Consider the following 26,579-nt stretch of genomic DNA (forward strand, 5'->3'; position numbering starts at 1 on the left):
TATGCATTATTTCGGTTTTTTTCATATGCATTATTTCGTATGCACAGTTTCCATATGCACAATTTCAGGGTGCCTTTTCGAAATAATTCGCAAAGGTGCATACATATTTTCTGAACGCAAACTACAAACACGAATTTTGCAAGCAAATCGATTTCAGCGCCACCTGGCAGCCAGAATATTCATCCTTATGTAAGCTAACAAAGCCTAACAGGCCTAAAAATGGTGCTTACTACATTTGAGTCTAATAGGAGTCCTTAGCTTGGGCTAAATTTATACGTTTTTTTTTAACTAATTAGTAAAGTTAACAACGAACATTAAAAAAAAACTGAACGCTAAAAGAAGACAGAGTACAAATGGAAAATCAAGTTTCGTTTTATTTTAGTTGTCAAACGGTAGGAAAGAAAAATTCTTCCGCAGTGTTGATTTAAACTAGGTCATGATTTTCAAAAATAAATTTTTGGTTTTTGCTTCGGCTAAAATTTAATATTTAAAGAGGCCTGTGAGGTAACACCTTTCCTTAAAAAAAATAATTATAGAAATCGGTTATATACTCCGAAGAATTGATAACCTTTCTCCTTTTTGTGAAGTCGGTTAAAAAATATAATTACTTCAAGAAAAAACATTACAAAAATTCAGTGTGGTGTAGAAAATGGGTTTCAAATTAAAGAGAAAACTCTGTAGAATTAATGCCAATACAAATTTGTGGTGCGTAAGGTAATGTCATTTTAGAATTTTATCCTTTTATATCCTTGAAATTTTGTAACAATTATTTTTGAAAAAGTTATATGTTAAGGACTAATAAACACTCGACCACATCGTCGATTTTTGCCTCTTTAACTTTGTTAGCCTAAAAAATAAAATTGATTAAAAGCGCAAACAATTTTTTTTTTTGTTCTACAGCATTTTCTCTTTAATACTGTTTTTCTACAATACATTTTTTTCAATAATTTTTGGAATTAGTAATATCTTTGACATAAGAAATTCCGTAAAAAAAATCCTGAGGCAGAGAGAAAACTAAAAGCGCCGTTTTACTATATTTGGCCTACAGTTTCGAGGCTATATTGATTGCTTCGTGTGTTGCGAAATCTTTTTGCTTTTGTCGCACTGAGTTATCATTCCTAGACTCTATACAATCTTCATCCCCACCATTTTTTTTTCACACAAAATCGCACAAAACTTTTTAGTCACCATGTACACAATCACTCAATCTGATAGCAGTATTAGTTGACATCTTTCGTGCATAGTTAGGTACAGATCCTTCGGAAAGAAGTCCGTTTTACTGAAGTTTAACTTTTACATACGAATGTTCCACCACTCCACTCTATGTACTCCATTAAAAAATGCATTAGTCTTAGTACCCCGTTGTGAAAACAAGCTACAATCTTGGGATCCATATTCCAATTCTTGCCGATAGCTCTGGTGAAAGGTATACAGCCATTGTAGCTTTGAGAGCCTTTTTTTATAAACGATAGGTCACCAATTTAATTTGCTCTTCAGAACAGTGCCTAGATATTCAGCCAGTTTAGCCTTCTCCAATGTTAAATAAATTAGATAGATTTTTTGGAATCAACTTCCAAACCACGACGTCTACACCAGTGTGAGGGCTTATTAAGTAGGACCACTCTACTGCCGCTGCTTTATATCTCTTTCAGCATGTTGTCTATATCGATGTTTCATAAAAAGTTTTGAAAAAAAGAGTCTGTATTCATAATTCGATGTTTGTGGAGGTTGTTGACAATCGCTATGAGGTTTTTGCAGAGGCCAAACTCTTAGAGCGTCTGGACTAATATTATTGAAAGTACCGTTTTTATTCCAAACCGATAGGTAATGCGAAGATTTTTCGATGTTATAGTTAAAGAAAATCTGTTTATACAGTCTTAAATTTATAGAACGCGTGTTGGACAGCCAAGAGACCTGCGGATCCAATATTGCTCTTCGGCAATTCGACAACTTCGGCAATAAAGTAGTACTCAAAAGTTGAAATGTAAGATTTTTTTATCGCAAAATTCAAGAGTCTACTTACTTATATTATCAAATACTGTGTTCAAACTAATAGTTTCCATTTCAATTGTCTTACATGTTTTAACCCGCAATAAGTAATTGGAGTTCTATACCAACAAACCGACCATCAAACTAGAGTAAATAGGCATTTTGATAACATAAAACAAAAAATCTATGACCAAGACCACGATTTATCGAATTTCAATTTGATAGATTCAAAACAATTTAATGTCTATCTACCTAGCAACATGAATAGCTCAATTGAACTTTAGCTTTATCAGCCAATTTGAAATCACTTCAGACACCAAAATTCAAACCATAAATTACAATGCCAAAATAATGATTACAAGTAACCGTGAAAGGTCCCCAAAGCAGGAAAGTCCTCTCACGCATCCCCGAAGGACTTCAGGCTATTTAGTCTATGTTCCTTCTTACTTAACATGTTGGAGTGGGTAATTGGCCTGTATATTAGAAACAGGATATCAGGCTGAAGCATACTGGATTTTATCTCCCTCTCTCCCCGGAGTATGGGCACTCGGCTAGCTTATAGTAACCGTTCGGTGTGTGCCGAGGATGGATCCGAGAGCGATATTCTCTACACATATCACCTAAAGGGACATATGTGGAGGAGGGGTGGGGGATGACTGGAGCAAGGGGCCGGTGAATATCTTCACGTATGGGTAGAAGCTTACAGGAAACTGCTGTGCCTATGAAGTGTCTAGGCAGGTAACCTTAGAAACCATCACCAGCGAAAGGGAAGTTATGCAACCTGCGGACTGCTGCTGGAAAGCTGAGCGTTTAGTGGGCTCAGCGAACGCTGGGCGGAAACATCGAAATGCAAGGGTGTAAGGTCCTTTTGGCCGGCTGTTGATCGCAGGAGATCTAGGAAACTTCTACAGCTTGCTAAGCGACAAATCTCGGTTTTGATGGGGGTTCTGACTGGGCACTGCCCCATGGGAATTCATGCGCTATGGCTTAATATTGCTGCGCAACCGATGTGCCGCAACTGTCTGGGTGACGTTGAGGTGGAATCATCTCAGCAGTATCTTCTCATCTGTCCTGCTTTTGCAAGGCTCAGGTTTAAAAATTTCGAGTCGTACTTCATGGTTGCTACTGAGAAACTCTCTAGAATGAACATCAGCTGCTGGCGGAAGTTCATAACCGGCACCCAGCGCCTTTCTAACTTTACTTGATTAGCTGTTTTACCGTTTCAAGATAATCTTTTTTCTTTTCATGGAAACACAATATACATTTACTTACTGTCTAAGTAATAGCCCCTTGGAGGGCTGCCACCTTACCTACCCTAACCTAACCGTGGAAGGAGCAAAAGTGACATTTCTAAATACAAAAAAAATTAGAAATTGAGTACTTTCGTATTTAATTCATGGTTGACCTTTAACCTAATTACACCTCGGCATCAACCTTAGCCTACTCACTCACCTGGAACCGATAATTTTCTTTGATGAATCACCATCGCTCTCGGCGCCAAAGGTCACTGCCGTCTCGTCATTAGCAGCAGCAGGAGTTACAGTGTGTTGCGATGGCTGCTGTGGTGTTACCGAAACATTGTATGCAAAACCGGTTTGGTGACTGGCCTGTGCTGGCGTTGTAGCCGAGCTACTGACACTGGCAGCTTTGTTATCACTTGTGGCGGTAGTGGAGCTCGCCGGACGTGTGGTCGACCATTTTGTCGACATCTGATTGGCACTGCTGCTGCTGCTGCTGCTGCTCGTTTTTGTTGTGGTCACATAAGTGGCGGTGGTGTTGGGCCGCTTTGTTTTATGTTGATTTGGATGCTGCTGTTGCTGATTTTGCTGTTGTTCTTTGTTTATTTGCGGTTGTGGTAGTCGAAATTCGTAGACACCGCCAGTGCCCAAAATATCACTCGTTTCTTCGTTCACAGCATCAGGTCGTGGGTCATTTGCATAGTTGCTGGCCAAGCTGCTACTGGTCGCCTCCCGTACGTGCGCCGCTTGAGTGGCCGCCGCTAGTAGCGCGGCAGCTGTCAGCAGCCATAACACGTACACACGCATTTTTGCGGCGGTCGCGAGTGTTCGACCTCGGATGGCAAACCTTTTACGCCTCAGCTCCTATGAAATTTCGCACGAAATCTCCGTTGACCAGCGACAGTGCGTTTTTCCCCCTTAGCGGCTTGTTGCGGGTTGATGTGCAATTTTCTTTGCGTACTTTGTTGAAATTTTCACTTCAACTTGTTAGAATTTAGATTTTTTGTTGATGCCGTTTTCTGTACTTTAATTTTGTTCACTTAACGGCTTTGTCTCCTTGCCGTTCGGTCCTTTGCGCAAATTTTCTTTTCAGGCTTTTAAACTGCTGTCTATCTAAAGATTAATTTAAATATTGTTTTATGCAAGTTCGAAGCTTTGCGTCGTCAAATTCTCGTTGTGGCATTTGATTTGGGTCCACTTAGAAAGCGTAAAATAATGAAAAATCTGAAAAAAGTAAAGAAAAAAATAAAGAAATCAATTAACGCTTAAAACAAACTCAAACGCAGAAACGAAATAAGCTACCACCTGTCAAATGAGAATGTAGAAATGTAAGCAGACCGAAAAAGTAGGTACTAAATTAAATATGGGTATCACGGTAAAAATAAGAAAATACTTTTCCAAATATTTCTGTTGCCTACTCAACCATTCAAGTGGTAGTGGACTACTTTTACTTGCCATCATCATCATCATCTTCTAACGGTCGTTGTCTTTGCGGTGGTAATTTTTTTGATTGACAATAAAGTATTTATCATAACTGATTTGCATTATAAGCGTTTCTGCTTTTCGCCTACACGTTTGCTCCTCATTTATTTCACTTTTTTTCATTCACAAGGGATACCGAAAAATTTTAAGGCCACGATTTTTTGCTTTTCTGTCAATATGTCCCTAAAATTAATCTGCGTCAGTCAGCGCGTGAAGGCTTATCAACTTCGGAATTAATTGAGTGTCACCGAAATAATGCCGGAAAACAATTGAAGAGGATCAAAATAAATAGAAATTTAAATGTTCTCCGAAATGCAAACAAAAGTCTCAAAATGTGTGAATAAATCATCAGTAGGGCACTTAATAGATCAATTAACTGGTTTCAAAGGCAGTGAATTCGATGAAGTGGAAAAATAAGCATTTAATTTTTGTGTAAATATTTTTAGCTTAATTTTGACTTCAAAACACTACATAAGACTCATTATTTTAAGGATACAAGTTTATGAATGGAGAGGCTAAAAAATGTAATTTGTAAGATATTAACTGCCGGTTTAACCAACAATTTAATTGAAAAATGATTAAATTAAATAAAAAAAAAATGTTATTAAAGGACTTTTGTGAAACTCGCTATAAGAAAGTTTTCGAAATACTTAATACCGCAATGGTGCGCATATTTAGCTAAATCATAAATTAATGGTAATAACAAAACTTAAATATTGCCGACAATGTCATCTATAACTACATAAATTAAAATAGTAACAACTATTGTTAGACAATACTATAGATAATACTAATAACGACTAGACGCGAATCTACGGGGGGAAAGGGAAAGGTACCCCTTCCCCTCTCCGGTAGATCCGCGCCTGGTTGTAATACGTGAAAAAATTTAACCATTTCTTTTATTTTTCATAATTTAATATAGAATAAAGATTTACATTTTGTTGACTTTTAAAAATGTCATCGCTTCTACCACCTGTATTATAGGCGATCTGAAAGCTTGTTGCTTTCCATTGTTTTACATTTTTCAAGCTTAGCATACAGCTTTAAAGAACAATTTGAAGAAATTTATTTTTTTTTAATTATTTTTGAGCTTGAAAAATTACTTTACCTTTGATCATAAGTTTTTTGAGCAAATAAATATACGAGCATTTTTGAATGAGCCACGACCGAGAACTTAAAATAACAATCAGTTGTATGGGAGCTATAAGTTATAGTAGTCCGATTTTGACGGTTCCCACAAATGATTAATACATTGTAAAAATACACTCGCTTACCAAATTTCAGTCGGATAACTCGAAAACTGGGGGACTAAATTGCGTTCAAACCGACAGACAGAAGGACTTCGCTAAATTGTTTCAGCTCGACGTTTTGATCATTTTGGCAACCATTTATATGGGTCTACTTCTTCTGGGTCTTCTTCTTCTGGTACTAAAAACATCAGACCAAATTTACAATACCATTTCATGTTCATGAAAGGTATAAAAAATTATGGAAATATTGAGCCGTACGCTCGCGACCGATACTTAAGCTTATAAATAACAAACTAATAGAGATATTTCAACGCCAAATTAGTTAGGAGGATGTGACGTTATTCCATTTTAATATAAAATTAATCGCTTAAGATTATTCTGTTCCATTTCGCAGTTTATTGCATTTTTCCAATTTGCAGCCAAATCCGACTTCCAGTATTCCGCCGTTCGCGTCCGCATGTTTTCAAACGGAATTTGCAAAACATATTTGGGTATGAATTTTAGTAAAGCAGGTACAAGTTTTCAGCTGCTTAAAAGTCGTGTGCATTTTTAGTAAATTTTTGTGAAATTTATAAAAACTAGAGCTGATTTTTGAATGTTTTTGCAAACTACCTTACACATTTTATTCTACAAGAAATTTACGTTTATATGGAAAAAAGTGCAAAAAAGCCGTCAGTAAAAAAAAAAAAACTAAAAATCAGCGCGATTTTTTAGGCACTTAAAACTTACACTTGTTTTACTAGAATGTAAGGCAGGTAACTGCATACCAACATTTTTGTTTTTTAAATTCAGATTAAAAAGTTCAAAGTTGTTATGAAATTTTTTGGAATTTTTCTAAATTCTGTATTAAGAATAAAAAGTTCACTTGAAAAATATTGCAAATATTAAAAAAAAATCACCTTGCACTCACTTTTGATCGCCAGTATACATATTTACATATATGCATAATAAATCTAGTTTATGTTTACTTATTAACACAACCATTAAATAAGGTACATACTTATGAAGGTCCCTATCAAAAATTCCACTATTTTTTGGAGTTTTTATGGCGGATTCCGGTAGAATTGTTTTTTCGATAGGATTTTTGTTTAAGGCTACCAACACGTAAAAAAGGGCATTGTAGTTTAAAGAATAAAGTTAACCAAAATCAGATTTTATTGTGTATATAAAAAAAAAACCCTCCATTAACAACATTTGTTCCGCAATCTTTGCTTTTGAATCGAATAAATTCGATTAGAAATCGGCGTGGTAACATTTTATATAAAAATATTCAAGTAAGTATTTATTCAGTAGCTAACCACAAAGCAAGGAAAATATATTTTTTTCACTTCATAAACCATTTTTCACTAACATAACCTAAAATTGGATCATTAAAAATCCTTATTGAAGTAAAGAAAAAGACAGGAATATTTATGTGCCTATGTAGTTTTATGGAAGTGCAGCTAAATAGTTGTCTACAAGCGTCCCAGTGCAGCGCCGACACTCTTGTCGGCAATTGAAAAACTGTCGATTTTCTACGCCAACTTTTAAAGAAACCACAAGAAATGTCTGAAAGTTTTTGATAAAAAGGAAAGTGCAGCAGCAGCAGCAGCAGCAAAATGGCATATTACCGCCACTTACTCCTTTCTTGCTTTCGACTTGAGACACTCAAAACAAAATCTAGCCAATTTCGACACTTTAACGCTTCATGAAACCGCTAATGATATACACACTTAAGTGATCTGTGCGTTCCCTGCAAGCCAATTTTCCTGAAATCTTAACGAAATCACTCATTTCTTTGACGATTTTTTTACGAATCTTCCAAGAAAATTATATGAAGTGGTTGACACGAACTCGTAAAGAAATTTCTGTACGAAAAATAAAGAAAATTCTGCAAGATTATTTACATTGCTTTACCGATTTTCCTCCGCAATTTCGTAAAAAAATCGAAGTAAGCACAGATTATTTTATCTTAGAGAATTCGGCAAAATATCGGATGAGATCTTTACGAATTCTTTAAAATTTCTTTGCAATTCAGAATGCTCTGAATAAATGGTTTGCAGGGTTATTGTTTTCGCTGTCGCTACAATGTTCAATTGTTGTTGCAATGCCGCCATTGCATTCGGTTAGGAGGCAATTAAGCGCAGCCATAGTAAGCTTTGTGTGCAGTAAATTAGTTTGGATATGCGTTTACTGCATACAAGTAAGTAAGTAAGTATGAGCGTTGAGGTGTGTATGTGTGGGTAAGTAGGTGAGTAAAGTAGCGATGCCAGCGTTGATGGCACAGTGGTTTTGGTGGTGTTGGCAAAAGCCTTATTAGCATAATTAAACCACCCCCAATGCGATGTTGAATGCGTTGAAATGCCGGTTCTATTCTAGCTGGTTAGGTTTTCTTGGATGTGGGTGTGTATATAAATATGTACTTATGTATAGCACGATTACATGCAAGTTTTTAAGCTCACTTTTGCGAGCATATTTGCTACGCTCTGTGAAGTGACGAGAGATTTGCGTTTAGAACAAATACTATGCGGTTTACTTTCGACATCCTATTGTTTTTTTTTTTACTTTTCTTCTTGCAAACGTTCCGCTTGTGCATTTCAAACTTAAGATGCGCTTTGAAAGTTTGTATATATGTGCATACATATATTCAGCTGAGATTTCTTTTAACGAAAAGTATACTAATTGAAGTATTTTCCATAAAATCTTATAATTGGCAGGAGAAATAAAAAGGAGTACACTTTTTAAAGAGCAAGATTGAAAATACGAAAATGCCGCTTTCTATCTTTTTATGCAATAAAATACGTATGTATTGCCTTGAGGGCCAGCGCTCCAATTGTCTAGTCTCTTTTATTCATATCGAAATAATAATGGATTTGCCTAATGGTCAACTTGGAAGATGCCCCCAATAAAACAGCCGTTTTAGCTGTGAAAAGAAGAAAAAAGTTCCTCGGAGTGGCATTTGATTAGCATATAAAGGTAGTGTGCAGATTCTTTTTGTGCTTTCGTGCATAAACATAGTACACACGTATGTAAGCACATCCAATATACACATAAAGAAAAGGACAGTATGCCGCCTGCCTTAGTTTATTATAATAAGGCTATTTTTAAAAGGCAACATTTTCGTATAATTCATATTTTTTTAAGGCTCTTCAAATTCATAAGCTTAAAAAAGTAAATCAGAAAAACTCAGAGAACCACAAAAATACATTCGACGATTTTCGGAATTGACAGTTTCAAAGGCACCGAAGGTCACTTAAGTAAAAGAAAATGATGTGAAAATAACGGCAGAAGTAATGTACATAAGTGAGTTATGCCACTATATTTATGTATGTATGTATGTATGTATGTATTTATGTATGTTTGCATGCAGGAATGTTTAATAGTGTGCGTGCTAAACCGTCGTCATTTGTGTTATTTCCTTTCTGTTATATATTTATTCATATTCCCCACAAAGTTGTAGTGCTTTGGGTTTGTCATTTGGGTATTAAATGCAAAACAATATGTTAATATCTGCTTTGGGATTCACATTTAAAATACCGCACTGACAGTTGAAATCCGTTGATGTCAAAAATTATCCATAAGTATCCAACGCCTACAGTGGCAAGAAGTAATTGGGTAGAAGAAAAATGGAAAAATATGCTGATGGATTTTTTTTTTTTTTATATATGTTGTGAGGTATATGAGAATTTTGTTTGGAAAATGTTTGCTTTACCCAGCAGAGAAATTGAGGCGTTTTTTTAGTATTAAGTATGAAATAAATAAGCACTTATTAGATACATATGAACCAAAACCTCTGAGAGACATCAAAGCCGAATTTATTAAAAAGGCAAAGAAGTTGACAAAATAACTACACCCACGAGACTCTGAGCCAATAAAGCCTTATTGGATTTAACATGAATTGTTAAATTTTCTGGAAAAATCGTATTTCTGGGCAAATGATGGCATATTTTCAAAAAACCATTTTATTTTTATTTTTTAATTTGTATGTGAAAAATTCTTAATAAAATTTCAAAAAGATTTCTTTTCATAGAGAATTTTTGTTTGTGTATGTGTGATTTTTTTTTTAATTTTTTCCTCGCACTGTTCTCGAGATATTTGGAAACCTATTAAAACGATTTTTTTTGTTTTTGTGCCTTAAAGTTTTTAAAAATGTATTAATCAAGCTCAATTTTCATATTTAATTATTATTTATGTTTATCAATCAAGTGTGAACCCCGTCCATTTTGGCATGGAACGCCCCATATACATATATTAATTTCTTCATGTATACATATAAAAATTTAAGAATGAATTTCGAGTGCCAATAAAAATTGTAGAGTTGGAATTTTTGTTTCGCAAATCATCATCTTCTTATAATTAATGTACTTTTTTTTATTTGGTGGCACACTAGTTACATTACTTTAGATTGCTGCGCTTTGGGGAGAACAACATGCCCACTGTTTAATGTTGACATTATGAAGTATCTTAAACTTTTAAAGTGAAGAAAGCGTTAAATATTAAAAATTACAAAATAGCTGCGACAGATACTCTGCGTGCTTCCATTTTTTATTTTTTTTAGATTGGTGGCACACTCTTGAAATTTCAGTGATATGTTGTATTTGATTCCAACTATTTGATAACTTCCCATGGTTATTAAAAAATGAAACAGTTATTATGATTTTTTCGAATTACAATGAAAATATGAGTGATTTCGATTTTTTTATTGTACTTGTTTCTAAAACTCCATTGATTGAAATAAATTTTCTGGCGAGAGAAGGGCGTGATACTAAAAACAACAACATATACATATCGTGTGGATATATTGATTGGCTGTTTATCTGTGCAATGATTTTATCATTGAAAAGCGAATACAGTCTGCGCGACCTTGATAGACTCGGATAACCTGCAAATCTAAATTATTTGTGCCGCAAGACAGGGTATGATTTGAGTTCATCTCTCTGGACAGGAAACCAATAGGAATATGAGTTCCTATCGCAACTTGTGCACTACTCCTGTACATATGGGCCTATATTCGTCTCAGCGACCGCCGACCGTATACTCTGATATGCAAGGTTGCTAAGTCCTTGAGGCCGGTGATCTAACAAGTGTCCTGGCCGTCCACTGTTCATTAAGAACCCATGAAGTACAGATCTCGCGGTGGTGAGGTGAAATCTTCTCAGAATTTCTTTCGCAACTGCCCTGCCTTTGCTTAAAAAGAGGTTTATGGCTCAAGCTGAGTTGAAAGAGCAAGAATCATAGAAAATTTAAAAATAAAATAAAATACTCATTAATATGTTAACAAATATATTTAAATACATAAAATCTGTATGAAAGGCTCCTAGTAAATCGTCCTGAGGCCTCCCAATGCTGCGTTTTCGTGCTCATTTTTCCCAAAGAAATATTTCCCTTTTATTGTATGTATTCGAAAGGAGAATATATGTATGAAGTCTCGTATACTTACTTAAATGCCTGCTCAGTTCCTGCTTACTGCTGGGATATGAAGGCATTATTTATGATATTCTCAAACTTGGGCACGCGCGCACACCATATTCCATGAAAACATAGAAATATTCATACACAGCATAAATATGGATGCGTATATCAATACCAAATAGTTAGTGAGTGTATGATTGGCAGCCTAAGTTAAGATATTTAGGCTTTGTCGCTTGTTTGGCTTTGTGTGGAGCAATACTTGTTTGTGGTTACTTTTGCGATTTGCTGAAAACGTGACAATGCTCTTTATCAAGTATTTGGCATGAATAAATAAGTAAGTAAAGGCAAAAATATAAGCAAGGGTGGATATTATACACACATATGGAATAGATACGTGAGAAAACATAATATGCATATTTTTATGTACACCTACATACATATGTACGAACGATTAGATAAACTTCATCAATAATTTCTGTGGTTTACCCGAAAAAGAAACCAAATAACAACAGAAGAACGAAAAAATTTTAAATTTTTTTTTTAAAACAAACGAACGGTATACTAAATAAGAGGTGGTACATCTTTTAAAGTAAAAGGTAAGAAATTATTATATTGAGTTAGAAAATAAAATTATTTTTAAATTTTTTTAAGGTAAAAAATTGATTAAAAAAAATGTAGCAGACAGTTGAAATTCTAGAAATATTTTAAAAACAACATCCGCAATATTTTTGTAAAATTTTATTAAAACACCCAAAGACACGAATAACGTTAAGAAACATTTCAAAATGTTTCGAAAAAATTTCAAGAGCTTCCGAAAATCGCGTGAAATTGCAAAAAAAACAAATCCTTTAATTTTTTGTCAATGACGAAAATTTTAAGAGCTCAAACTTTTTTCCGCTAAAAAAAGCAAACCGGTTTCAAGCGCGCATGGTTGACTCATTCATGAACTATTGAACCGCAGGGTCGGACCTACTGCGTTTTGAAATTCAGAGGACAGCCAACAGGCATAGCCCAGAAGGATAACAATTTACCCCATGGCCGCTGCGCGTATAAGAAGAGGGCAATTGCCCATTAGAACGTTGTTGCAATAGTGGATTCCCCAGACTGTCTGCAGTCTAATAGAAACACTCGAGATCAACTATATACTTGGTAAAAAAAGCGAAGTTAAGAGGTAAATTCAAATAGTAAGTACTGTACTGAGTTAGTGCTCTTTACTAGATAGTGCATAGTGGCAGCTTCCATAAATCATAGTGAAAAGCAATCAATGGATGTGTAATTCAATCGTCTATCTGTAGGAAAATAATTAACAGTGCTCAGGAATCTGCACAGTACACAAGTTGTCGTTATTGCAGTAGTAAAAGTTAAAGAAGCATTCTAATGGATCGAATGAACCTCAGATAAGATACCCCCCTATTATGAATTATGAATACGATAGACGATAAACACTTGTAAGCGTATCGTACGAAATCAGTTCACGTATTATCTTTCTCGTACGCCGACAGATTATTGTTTTGAATAGCTGTGGTTTTTGTTCACTTTTTATTGTGAACCAGCACAAATCAGCTACGCTAACTATCTAATTTCATACGAAAACTTCGATTCGTAGTAGTAAATAACATAATGCAAGCGTCTATCGTGCATCGTACGAGTTCATAATAGGGGGATAATAAAATATCTCTTTACCCATCAGTACTATCTATGACTTTCGCAAAAATATACAACGTTGTGATACTAACACGTCTGGATTGGTATATAGCAAACCTCGCCATACTTTAATGCAATAAATTTTTATAGATATGGCTCCAAACTTTAAATAGGTGTCGGAGGATCAATCTTCTCAGCCCAGTTGGCCAAGAGTGAATACTTCCACTATTCGACTATAGCAGGGTATATCAAGCAGGAGGGTTGGTCGTCCAAGAGGTAGTACTAAGTTTTGTTCTAAGACTTGCTGAGAGAAGGCAAAAGAAATACCGCAGGTTATTGCAAGACCGATGAGCCAGCAAAACTGATGACTTGTTTGCAAGTAAACAAAAGGTGGGGCTGGCTACACTGGCTACATGTGGATCACTTTTGGACATATAGGCTTCTAGTTTGCTCTGCAAACGCTGGGTAAAAATCATGGACCGCAGCGTGATGAGGTCCTTCTGGTCTTACCTGCAGCGTTCAAGGGGAGTTCCTTAAAAAATTAACACCTTACATCTCTCTACATATACTGCAGTAGTTAAACGGAGGATGTTGATGTGGTCTCATTTTAACCTCTACTACTCAGCTGGGAAGCTTTCGCGTGCTTCAGGTTTAAAATCTTGGATATCACTTCCATCTTGCTGCCGATAAGCTTTCGATAATAGAGACCAGCTGCTTGCTGAGCTTTTTTGTTGCATAAATCGGTGTGTTTTTCTACCCTGCCATCCTAGCATAAACTAACCAGTTTTTATTAGCTGTCAAGCAAAGCTCAAAACAGTAGATGGAAGTTGACAAGGGAAGTACATACTGCGCTTTAGGTTGCTGCAGTAGTATTTAAAAAAAACAGTGTTCCTGACTTATATGTCTACCCTCGTACTATGCTTTGTTAGTAGAATTTTTTTTTTAGTTATAAATTCAATGAATTTCTTAACGACTAAGGAATGCACTCTTGACACTCGATACATTTGAAATCCTTGTCAATGCTTTCTGTCATCTGCACTATTAAGCTGTCGGTCTAATGACAAGTGGTAGTGAAAGCCATTTCAAGATGAAACAAAGTAACCTTGAAACAAAACCCAATTCATTTCTAAATACATATCTACGAGTACTTGTCAATTGATTTACAAAATTCTAAATGTCAACGAATGACTTCTTGTCAGTGACAATGATATAGCGTAGCAATCAAACGCAAATACCAAGTGGACAAGCAAGTGATGGCCAAATTGTTTGTGATAGAGGAGATAAAAATAAATTCATGTCATGAAGTACATTAAGAATAAATGATATAAATGAAGTGGAGTGATTGAATAACATCGCTAACATAGGAGAGTGGTTTACACGCAGCAACACCGTGCACTGATGTCACAGGTATGTAGTATGTATGTCTGTATGTAGCTAAAATAACACACCATACCCTTGTTTTGGTAAGTACACGTGTGCCAAGTGCATGGCATGTGTTACTTGGCGGCGTAGAAGGACTTGGCTATTCAAAGGTTATTGTAAATAGGTATGTAAGTACTTAAACAGAAGTGAAATACTACTTTCGTGGTGAATGTATCTAACTAAGTTGGAGTGTTAACTATACTGCATACTTATATAAACATATACCCAAGGGATGACCTCAAGTACTTATTTAAAGCTTATATTCATTAGAGAAACAATTCACAATGAGACCGCAGAGTAGTTAAGTATATGGGTGGCGCACAGAAAAGGTAAAATAAAATTTGTTACAAGAGCATTTCAATTACACTCACTAATGTGCACAGCTACACACACACATATAGATAAACCCACATATCTTCAGATAAATATGCATTTCAAGATTTTTAAAACGTAGTTGATATACATACATACATACACGCAAGCTTTAAACAATAAATGACAAATCAAACAGTTCACTTGTCAACACAAGCTCTCTATTAAAATGCACATGTGTGTGTGTGTGTGTGTGTGTGTGTGTGTGTATGTAATTCTATGTGTCAAATGAAAAGGAACTGCTTAGTTGAAAGCCAGCATGCAAATAAAATTGATATGTGTAGCAAAGTTAAATGGGTTAAAAGAACCAACGTCTAACAATTGATGTGTCAGAGAGCGTAAAGCATTTAGAGTGCCTTTGGGCTATACAATAGAAAAGCAATGCAAATTAAGGAAGAGAAAGATGTAGAAGAAGGAGCAAACAACGAAAAAAAAACAAAAGAATAAACGTACGTCAATTACAAAGCATTGGCTGTCGGCTAAGCGATTGTCTAAATGACTGGTTGACAGTGTGCGCCCATGCCTTCGTGTGTATATATAAGTGTATGTATATTAGAGTGTGCCACAATTTTTTTTTTTTTTGCATTTAACCTAAATCCTTCCTTACTTAATATTATTTGTCTGTTACAATTCCATGTTTTAACTATTTAACCGATCATCTTGCAATTTTGTGCACTGGTGTCATTAGGTCCAACTTAGAATATAGAATAGCCTTAATCTCGATTAGACAAGGAGGCGTGGCACCTCCTATACAAAGGGAACTTTTCAGACTGCATCTCTGGAAGTATTTGTGGTAGAGTACTAGAACTTGGTATACACTGAGGGAAATAATGCATAGTAAAAATGAATACTTTATATTTGATTATCGTTTCAAAATGTTCGTATTTAAAAGTAATATTTTCATACAAAATTTATTACGCACGTATTTGACTGTTCACATCTGAGTATGTATATGTAAGTGTACATACGCACCCCAAGCATGCAGAGCGCCGCTCTGAGAGCACACACACACACACACATACATAGCACATGTTTATCCGTACAAATCGCGTGCTGTGGTGTTGATGGATATTCAACATTTGAAAGCAGATTTATATGCCTGGGTGTAGCTGAGTGCGCAAAGATGCTTGCCACAAGTTGTTGATATCCGGAGATGGTCGGGTTCGAACTCCACTGCAGGCAACATGCAACTTAATTTTTTTTTTTAGTTTTTCTCTTGATTATTCACTTCACGGATGCTTTTTCAGTACGAACGCGGTCATTTTAAAATGCGCGTAATTGAATTGAATATTTACCAATATACAGTACTTTCGTTGACGTTTATAATAAGATCAATTACGTTTCTATTTGATTTTAATATTTTTTTCCCTCAGTGTAGAGATTTATAAAATCAATTGCATACTCACAGGAGAAAATGGGCGCTCTTGTAGCAGTGGCGTGCACCTCACATACAAACTGAATTTTTCATACTGCTGCCTTTGGAAATATACATACATACGTGGTGGGGTACTGGGGAGAAGATAAGGAAAATGGTTTTAAGCAGGTTGTAGTATAAAAACATTTTGAAGAGGGTTGGCATCTATTTTAAAAGTTAAATTCAAATTATTTTATAAGTTAAATGAATTATTAGATTATGTACATTATTATACGGCTATCAATCAAATAAAGTACAAAGCGTCAAAAACCGCCGTCCCTCAGCAACAATGCCAAACCATATAAAGATATCTCAGAAAAAATGCTCTGATTTTGTTGTGGGACACCCTAATGTGAATATGTGTGTGCGAACGTATGTGTGTAAATGCTTTTTCTTTGTGCAGATAAACTAAAATTACTATTTACATACATTCCGTATCTCAACAAAAAAAATAAAATAAAAAAGAAAAAACCAAGCGTGAGATAGTTTGCACAGGTGAATAAAAATGTCAGATCGCATTGAAGAGTTGAATAAGCAAATGAAGCTTTCGCTAACACAGTGGCAAAATGTGATAATGCATCTGTATGTATGTATGTGCGTGTGATTTTTGTTGTTGTTCCTTCTGTACTTGTGTTTGCTTTGTATTGGCTGCTTGTAGACCTTTATATTGCTCTGACATTTATCACAGTCCCCAGCCACCGCTTCGTCTGTACTAATAAAGTCATTGCAAAAACCGCTCATCCGTTGTTCCTGAGGGAATACATACGTACATATATATATATTTGCATGTGTAATAATGAAAAGTTAGTATTTCATAGAATTTGAAAAGAAATAGAATTGTGTGAAATTCTAAATGAAATTGGGTTTGGAAAAGAGTAGAATTAGTGCACAGCTTTTTATAACATTATAAATAGACTTGGCTCCTTGTCAAAATAATTTGAAAACGAATTGACATCGATTTTTGGTATTAGTTGAAATCGGCTAGGAAACTGCCGAAAAAATGAAAAGATAGCCCCTATTCTGCCTTTACAAATTGATAAGAAAATGCTTCACCTTTTGTTTACTGCAAAAAAACTCATCACAGAGACAAAAGCGGGATTTCATTCTCAGTCACTTTATACCACATAAAGAAAGTAAGTATGTATGTATTGAATTTTATACGAACGAAATATGGTAATAATACCCACAAGTATTTTTCGCTATTATTTTGATGTTTGGAGGCTACCATAGCCGAGTGGCTAGACATAGTACTTGCACCTGATAGGGCAGGTTAGTTTGAAGTGGCTACCGATAGATTCATTAGCATGTTTAAGCCACCATCGGCCACATGGTGGTACCTTATTTCATCAGTGTAGAATTGAATAGAATTCGAGGAGTCCGGAACGTCCCGGCTTCATTTCTTTCTGATAGAGATTTCTACCTTATACTTTTTGTCGAAAGTCGTTGTCGGCACGCAATAGCCCGTTACTTCCGGCAGACTACTTCAGCCCGTCCGGTATTGAGTGATTCCTTTTCCAGCTAGATAGATTCCGCAATCTGACGGCTACCCAAGCTATATTTTGCTTCATAATAATGTCTGTGGGCAGTATGTTTAGCACCACATTCTTCGATTCCGTTGGCGTTGGGCGTAGGGCCCCAATGATTCAGAGTAGAGACCTCCTCTGTACTTATTGTAGTGCGATCGGGCTGATTTCTTGGCTAAAACATGCCACTTCATATAAAAGTATTGGCCTACTGGAAAACATACCCCAATAACTCCCAATTGCACCTTTATCCAGTACAAGTCCCAGCGCTAGTCGACGCTGTCATGACCGATGTTGATAAAAGCGCCCTCTTTGTCTAGAAATGCTACAACGACTAGATTCCTTAAGGTATATTTAGTAATTTTTCTATATGCACCACAATCTCACGGAGCGCTGTTTCAGTGGACTTATCGCAGGTGTAAGGAAAAATCAGCTTAAAAAAGGGAGTACAAACTAGTAGGAGCGTCCGTTAGAACTTTTGTTAACCGGGTTTCTATTCGAGTGTCGACCTATAAGGCCTAAGCCTTTTGCCTTTCCTCCACAATCGATTTTTCAAATTTTTTTTCAAATGTTTCAGGTTTGAAAATATATTATATGCAATAACAGGCATTATTCTATAAGGTTCTAGTTTAGAGAAAATTTAAGGGGAAATTTAATAATTACAAATATTCCGAGCTTTCAACACTGTTTATGTATGTCCTGAACGATCTTATTGATTCAATTTATTTTTTTCACCAAGACTATTCAGAAGAAATATATTCCATATTTGTTCAATTTTCTAGCTCCTGAGTGTCTAGTGCTGCTTTTACACTGCTCGATTTTCTAGTCAATTTTCGTCATAAAATTCATAAGTTTCATATAAAAATGTTTTTCGGGTCGATTTCTCAGTTGATTCTCCAGTCACATTCAATTTTATTGCAATAAAGTGCAAGTTTAAAAGAGCTAGGACTTACGGTTAATTTATGGAAATTTTATTTGTTGTTGTTGTTGTCGGTTATTTTCTTCCACAATAAAAAATCGTTGAACAAATTTCGCTTGGAAGAAAATGACTCAACCGTCAAAAAAAAATTGCCAAAATTCTGTGATAAGTCCTAGCCATTTACTTCAAAATTTACACTTTATAATAAAATTATATGGCCTGCAATTTTTTATTTGCTATTTTTAATTGTAGGTATATAAAAACGTAGCGGAAACAAATTTTTGAAAATTATTGTTTTTGCACAATTTTACCACAATTTTTTTTTTTTGTGACCAAAAACGAAGCTTTCATATGCGACCAAAAGAATATATTTAACATCGTCGAATATATAAATGTACAATCATATGAAAAATATTAGGGACATGAAAATTTGACCAGTTTTTACAATTTTTCTTTCTTTGTCTATTGTTTATGATTATTTTTTTATCAAAGAACAGCTCATTATCTAACAAAACCATATAAGTCCAAATTTTAAAGTTAGTTGAAAAATTTGAAAATTGCAACGAATTTTTACAACTGTAACAAACTTTTTATTAATAGGTTTAAAAAAAATTCTAAGTATGCAGTTTTATAGCACATTGAATTCAATAAAGTGCACGTTTCGATTGGATAAGAATTCACTTTGATTTTTGATAAGTTTTTGTGCGGATGGTGTTACTTTTTTTTAACATTTTTTTATAACCCCGTGAAAAAATTCTGACAATTCTTTAATTCTTTTTTAATCAGAAATATGGTACCCAAACGGTGCTCGCATACTGATTTGTTTAGATCCTAGAAAGTAGACAATGAACTAAAAATACTTTACAAACTGTTAAGATTTGCAATTGCCGATATTTGAATTAACCATAAAAACTCGGGTTACGAATCATATTTTTTTTAAATTTTTCTGAAAAGTTTTATTACCTTCTCACCTCAAAGGTAAAATTAGTGAGCTAAAAACAAAATCCGCGCGATCAGAAAAAGTATTTTCTTCTAACCAATTTTTGAATTCTTTAATCTAGATCCAAGAGTTTATGGTGGAGTCTGTATTTTCCAGTGCATTTCGAAATTTTATATTTTATAAACGCTTAAGTTTTGGCTTTCCTTTTCTATCGCAGCCCGATACATGAAGATATCGAAAATAAGCTGAGATCACCAAAGCTAAATAAATTTTAGTCTACAGTTATGAAATGAAATTACAGATTTGTAATTTTAATATATTGTATTAGGTAATATATACTAAAACTTTCTGGAGCTAAAAAAGTGCCAGATAATTTTTAAAAGAGTTAACAAAAAGCTAGGAGCTAAAGGCCAATTTCCGTAGCTCAATAGAACAATAAAGAGCTAAATCTAAATCCAAAAACACCAAAATGGCAACACTGGCCTGGACGTCTACATTCTTCGTCGTCGGTAATGCAGTAATCATACTACATAATTCCAATAAATTCTTATTAAATTTAAATTGGATTCCTACCTTAGTGAGTATTGTGAGTATATAACCGACGAAAAGGTAGATGATCACTTCGCACATTCTCTATTCTCTACGTTCTCTGAGTTTTTGTTAGTTTAATCCAGAACATCAATGACCAAATATTCCCGCTTAAGTTAATAAGGAATAAGCTACCGTTATGCGTGCGAGTTTTTATCCAGCGTTTTAATCTTAGTATAGTTAATAGCACAATGTTTTGCGTTTTTTTTTTTTAACTGTATTCCACCTGTATCAGAAGCTTGGTTGTTGATTTTTCCGACAGGTTAAAAATGTCAAATTTGGTTTGGGATGATGAAAAATCTTTCACATCAGTTTAGCCACCTACAATTGATTACAATGCTATCAATTGTTACTTTCTTCTATTCTTTAAGAGTATATGAAAGTATCTAATTCAACATGTAAAAGTTTTTTCAGCCACGATTCGAAATTAAGCAAAGTACCACGAACTTTAAGTATTCTCCAAAGTTCAAATTATCAACTTTCAGTTGATTGTTCAGTATTTATCTACAAGTTAGTATTTTCCTTCTTCCCACTAGTAATAAATAGATAATACACGTCGTATGAGTATTGTTAAGTAGATAATTGTATAACATTTCAAAAAACCGCACCGTTGTAATAATACAAACCATAATAACACCAAACTCCTCATCGCAGAAAATTTAAGAATTGTGATTACTTTCGCAACATATCGCACACGTTTCACAACATGTCAACTTTCGCATTATTACAAATCTTTGCATGAGTCGCTACTCTGCAACATTCCGCCACCTTCACCAATATAATTCCAACCATTTCCTATCCTTCGATTTTGCATTGGCTCTATGTCGCGTGCAGCTTAAATAAAGTACGTGACATTTACAACTGTTTGTCGTTGCGCACTGACGTGTTTCATACCATTTTAAGTGGCATACATTTTTTTGCCAGCAACTTCCATCTTTCATCGATACTTAGAACCCTTCAAATGGTTATTGAACTATTAGAGCTATCCACGTTCTCCGGGATTGCGCATTCAACCAAAAATGTTGGACGCTGCAAAATTTCACTTTGTTACATCTTCGATTTCCTTTTTCTTTGTTTCGAATTATTTCTGGATTTATTCTTTTTTTCTTTTGCGACTTTTTAGTCGAAGGGATTTATATGGATTTTAGGCAAGCTGCAACTTTGTATCTCCCTTGCTATGCGCTGCTGAGGGAAGATTTTTCTTTTCAGTTACACGACGAAGTTGTTAAGCTTGCTGTTCGTGTTCGTTGAGAGTGTACGTAAATATGTAATGCTGTTGATATTTTTTAGAACTTTAACTCAAATACATACGTACATGGTATGTGCAATTGAAAACAAGAGTTCGCTGACATGTACGCTTAAAAACTACTGATTATCCTAAGATTTCTTACGCTACTCCTAACTGTGAAGCAGGGAATACTTGTTGTTAGCAAAAAAAGGATATTTATTTTAACTTTGTGCTTCATATTAAATTACTATTGCGGCATACTAGTTACGGAATATCAGTTACATACCCTATCCCACCGCCTTAGAAGACTGCTGGCTCTCAGTATGCTCAAGACAACTCTTTTGACTTCAGTTTTTCAGCTAAGGCTCAGAAAAATAGCTTTGTAGATTACAGCTAATTTTTTTCAGTTGCCTATGACTTTGTAATTTATAATATTTTTCCCGAGATGGAGTTTTGCAAACTTACTTTCATTGAAAAAATGAATATGTTCAGGAAATTAGTGGCGTTTTTGCTTTTTAGTTTTTCTTTCTCACAAGAAGATTTCTTTGTAGGACTTTGAATGTTCAAAGATATGATTAATTTAAAAAATTCAGTGCAGCGTGGAATAACAATATGGGTTCAATACAAAAAGCAATCAAAAAAATCAAATTTGCTTTAAGTATTACGAAAGCCATTTTAATTAATTTTATTTTTAAAGCTACGACATTCGAGAATAATGCAAATTTTCAAGGATGTTAAAGGATAACATTTTGAAAGGACATTTTCAATACTTATTCGTCCTTTCGCCCGTAAAAAATTAATTCCTTTAATTCTACTGAATTTTATCCTTAATTTGGAGCCCATATTTTTATTTTACGTTGCGCAATTTTTTAGTTTTTCATTTTTAGAATTTATGATACTTTTAGAGTATCAAAGTCCTTTACAGAAGTTCTGACGTCAGAGAGTTAAACTGAAAGCTCGGAAAGCGACCCATAAAACTATTTTAAAACTCCGTATTTTAGTTGATGTATTTATTTATGTATGTAGAGTAAAATTAGGGCATGTACCATGATATTGATATTTGTCAAGACCACCCTAATAGTCAACAATAATGATGTAGTGTGCTTTCTTGAACAAAAATTGAAGGTAAAATTTTTCTTTTACGTTTTAATCATTTGTGAAAAAATATTTTAAGATGTAAACGACACGTTGAACTAAAAATTTCAGAGCCAAATATTAAAAGTAACGGAAAATTTCGCAACCACACCGAAAAATCTCAAAATACCCAGAAAGTATCTCTAAAAACTGAATCGAACAAGTCTCCGAAAATTCCTGCGCATTTCTAATGATCCTGAAAAGTCTCGGATTATTAAATTTTTGTGTCAAAAAATTCTAAAGCGTTTAAAAGTATACATGAAAAGTAGTAAGTAAAGCGAGTTTTTATATATAATACGGAGCCTCGAAAACTATAGGTAAAGTGTATAAATTTGTATAAACCAAATTTATACAAATTTATAAACTTTGCTTATAGTTTTCTGGTACATATTTCTAGGCTCGGTATTTGGTATATAAAAACTCGCTCTACTTATAAGAAAAAATAATGAATTACTTTGTCTTTTGTAAGCAAAAAATAATTAATATTTTTTTTTGTAATTTTCCAATCATTTAAAAAAACTTACGGGAAGACTTAAGTGCACCGTTGAGCAAAAGATTTCTAAGTATTAAACACTCTCAGCTCAACATTGGATTGTAATGCTTATACTGCCATGCCATACACCTTACTGGTTACTGGGGTCTTGACGACGGAGCGCACATAAAAAGAGGCTGCAGGAGGAGAGGTGCTGGCTTGTTTACAATCCGAGCAACGTTCTTTCCTAAGCTCGAAGACACAAAGCTTACATCCTCTGCCATCCATTTCAGTACCCTACCATAGCCTTTTGCTACTATTGGCATGCCATCCGCCTAAAAGAAGAGCACTCTTAATTGGTGTATCCACCGGCGCGCAAATCCTATACTCCCGCGGCTTTCTGGAAGTATCAATCATCCACAAGTACATCTGCCACCCTCACAGTTGCATAGAGATACTAAACGATCCGTAGTTCAGACCGGTCGTTAATACACTTAAATACGGAGAGATTTCGGTGGTTGAAGGCGAACCTTCGCTCGATTTAAAGCAAACACATTGTTGAATGTATAGTAGAAACAAAACCCTCAGAAACTAAATCGAAGTATACTAAGAAAAGAATTAAAGATTCGAAAATGCAATGTGAAGAAAAGAGGGTACAGAAATATATAGTTTGTACGTACATACATATTTAAAAAAAGGTAGAAGTAAAAAAGCTTAAAGAAATAAATGGAGCAATAAAGCTGAGTACAGAATGCCGAAAGAAAAGATAAACAAATTTTTTGGAAAAAAAGAGTTACCAATAAATGCTTGTAAACTTTGGGGAAATTCGAAAGACAAGTAAGTTAAAATAACAAAAGCGAGGAGGAAAACTATTGCCAAAGAAGCTCACAAGTTACTAAGTGAATGAAGATGCAAGTAAGTAGGGCAAGCTTAAATTACTAGTACTGGTGAGTGCTGTTGGATTTGCCAGCAAAACGAAAAGGAAAATAAAAATTTATGCAATGAAAACGAAACAAAACGAAAAAAAACAAAAAACATAAAATAAATACCAAGCACAACAAATACATGCATGCTAAAAAAAATAAATGTGCATCCACCAAATACAAATAGTCGAAAAATATTTCGCACTAAGGCATTGAAAAAAAAGGAGAGGACGAACTCGAACAAACGATTTCCGCAAATTCACACTTCAACAAATGCTGCTGTATGCCAACGCTAACTCGTATTACATAACAACAACGCGATCGGAATCGCATTCGCATTCGCTATCAATGATTCGACCCATTGCACGCGTTGCCCGCCCGCCCGTCTGCTCAATTGCCTTTGTTACTGCCAGTATACGGGTACTGCTCCTGCTCCTGCTGCTGCTGCTGGTGTTAGGGGCGCTGCTGCTGTCTTCCCTTCATAGCTATTGCGCCAATTGTGGCCGGAAACATTGAACGAATGCTGGCCGAAATTTACACTCCGCAAAATGTTTCCGGATTTCCATTGCAACTTGGCGCTAAAGTGTTTACATTGTTGACTTGTGCTGCCATTGCTGCCATTGCTGCCTGCCGTAACGCAGCACGTTCTTGTGCACTGATAGCTAGCTATAGCTGCTTTTGTGTGCGCTAAATTTTTCTTTTGATAAAATAAGTTTTTTTTTTTTCTTTTGCTGTTTGTAGTGATGTCAAAGCATGTACTTAGATACGTTTTTCTTTCACTTTTCGTTTGTGCAAAACGATGTGGTCTCTGCGCTTAAATACATACTTTACTATACTCAATTTAGCATCTTTCCACTCGCGCATTTTAGATTCTCTTGTTCGTAGCATTTCCTGCTTTCATTGCATTTATTCCGCCCTGTCTTTTGCCCATTGTCTTTGATTTGAAATTTTTTTCCAGTAGCCTCAAGCCTTAAATTCTGCTCACACTACTCGCATTTAAGTCCCCAATGCATAACCTCCAGATACTCATAAGATGTAATTGTCTTCCTTCTGTACTCAACTGCTTTTCGCTTGCTCAAATGTAAAGTAGCATTGGAAGTTTCCGCATGCCATGGCGTATACGCTACCTGCAAACAAACGTCATTTGGGTCGTCGCTGCTGGTAGATATCTACGCGTCCCCGTTGGCATATTGAAGCGTGCTGTTCGATTGGTTTGCTTCTGTTTTTTATTTTGTCTTTCAGGTTTTCGTATTGAAGGTAATCAAGGAACGTAGGAAGTTGTATACTATGTATTTCCTTAAATTTCTTTCTAATATTTTGAGAAGCGAACTCATTCTGAAGCACTTCTGGCAGCAAAGTATATACCTTGAGCACGTTTCTTGATAAATTGAAGTGTGGAGGACCAAAAAGTATCTAAAATATTTTTTGTAACGGAATATAGGAAAATTATGTGCAATATAGAACTGCTATTGTTTACAAATAATTATAGACTTACAAATGTGCAAGGGTGGCAACCCATTACGACTTTTATCGAAATTAATTAAAAAAAAAATCCTGTAGTTTGAAAAATCTTCAATGGAAAAGTAAAGAAACCAAATACTAGAAAAAATCGGGATTAAAATATTTACACACACTGTGTGTAAGCATATTTGCGGTTATTGCAGAGCACAAAATCAAAAATAAAACAAGTAACAACATAATTATTTTAGCTAAAGACTTTGAAATTTTGATGGTGATGGCAGTGAAGGTCTCCTGATTAAACCGTTGGCACAAGAATTTAGAAGAAGAGTTGCGTCGACTTGGCAGGTAAGGCTATATCCTCGGGAGGAAAGGTCTCTGGATTGGGTTAGATTAAGATAGCTACCTCAATAGGTATGGTAAAATGCTGGCAATTATTTTCCAACACATCACAGTCTTTCGGAAGACGAAATCCTTTCGTAAGACAATTGAAAATTTTTTCTGCTTTTTTCGCAAGGCTAATTGAATGAGGAGCTCTAAGCGTTATTCTGTTTGTCTCTTCACAGAAAGTTTTATGAAAATTAACTTAATTAAAAAGAGATATTTTTCTCTTTAAAACAATAAAATCTTAAAGAAAACTAGACAAAATATTCAAAAATAAGTATCTAAAAATTAACAGAAATTAACAAAATGTTTTTCTTTTTATAACAATGAAATCGAAATATTAAAAAAAGTATTTAAATTAAAAAATGAAGAAGTAAAATAAGAACCTAAAAATTAAATGAAATAAAAAAATATAGATTTATTTTTAAAACTTAATCTAGAAATTGAATTAAATTAAAAGAAAAACTAAATAAAAAAAATTTTCTTTAACAATTAAGGCTAACATTATAACAACAATTAAAGGAAAAAAGAAAAAAGTAAAACAAGTTCCTATAAATTTAACGAAATAAAAAAATATTCAACTTTTTTAAATAACAAAAATAAAACAGTATTTAAGAAAATGTTTTTTTTTTAAAGAAAATAAAGATAATAAAGAAAATAATTACATTTCTGTAGCTCTTGTTATCTACGAGATAGAGGCAAAAAACGAGAATTTCATGAAAAAATTGGGTTTAGTGGCCCGTACTACCTCGCTGCAATGGACACTTTTGTAGAGCATTCAATTCTGAATAAACCCCATCATTGACCA

The 26,579-nt window shown here is 34.7% G+C and overlaps 1 protein-coding gene across 1 annotated transcript in view; it reads right to left on the reverse strand.

Moving 5' to 3' along the window:
• LOC108365945 (mucin-17) overlaps nt 1-26,579 on the reverse strand; it is a 57,704-nt gene that overhangs the window by 20,088 nt on the left and 11,037 nt on the right. The window contains 1 exon segment of the mRNA XM_017620174.1: nt 3,442-4,451. Within this exon segment, the coding sequence (XP_017475663.1) occupies nt 3,442-4,034 (593 nt within the window). The 5' untranslated portion in view covers nt 4,035-4,451.

The sequence above is a fragment of the Rhagoletis zephyria genome, unplaced genomic scaffold (assembly GCF_001687245.7).
Source record: "Rhagoletis zephyria isolate East Lansing unplaced genomic scaffold, Rhagoletis_zephyria_1.1 Rzeph_scaffold_02070, whole genome shotgun sequence".
NCBI lineage: Eukaryota > Metazoa > Arthropoda > Insecta > Diptera > Tephritidae > Rhagoletis > Rhagoletis zephyria.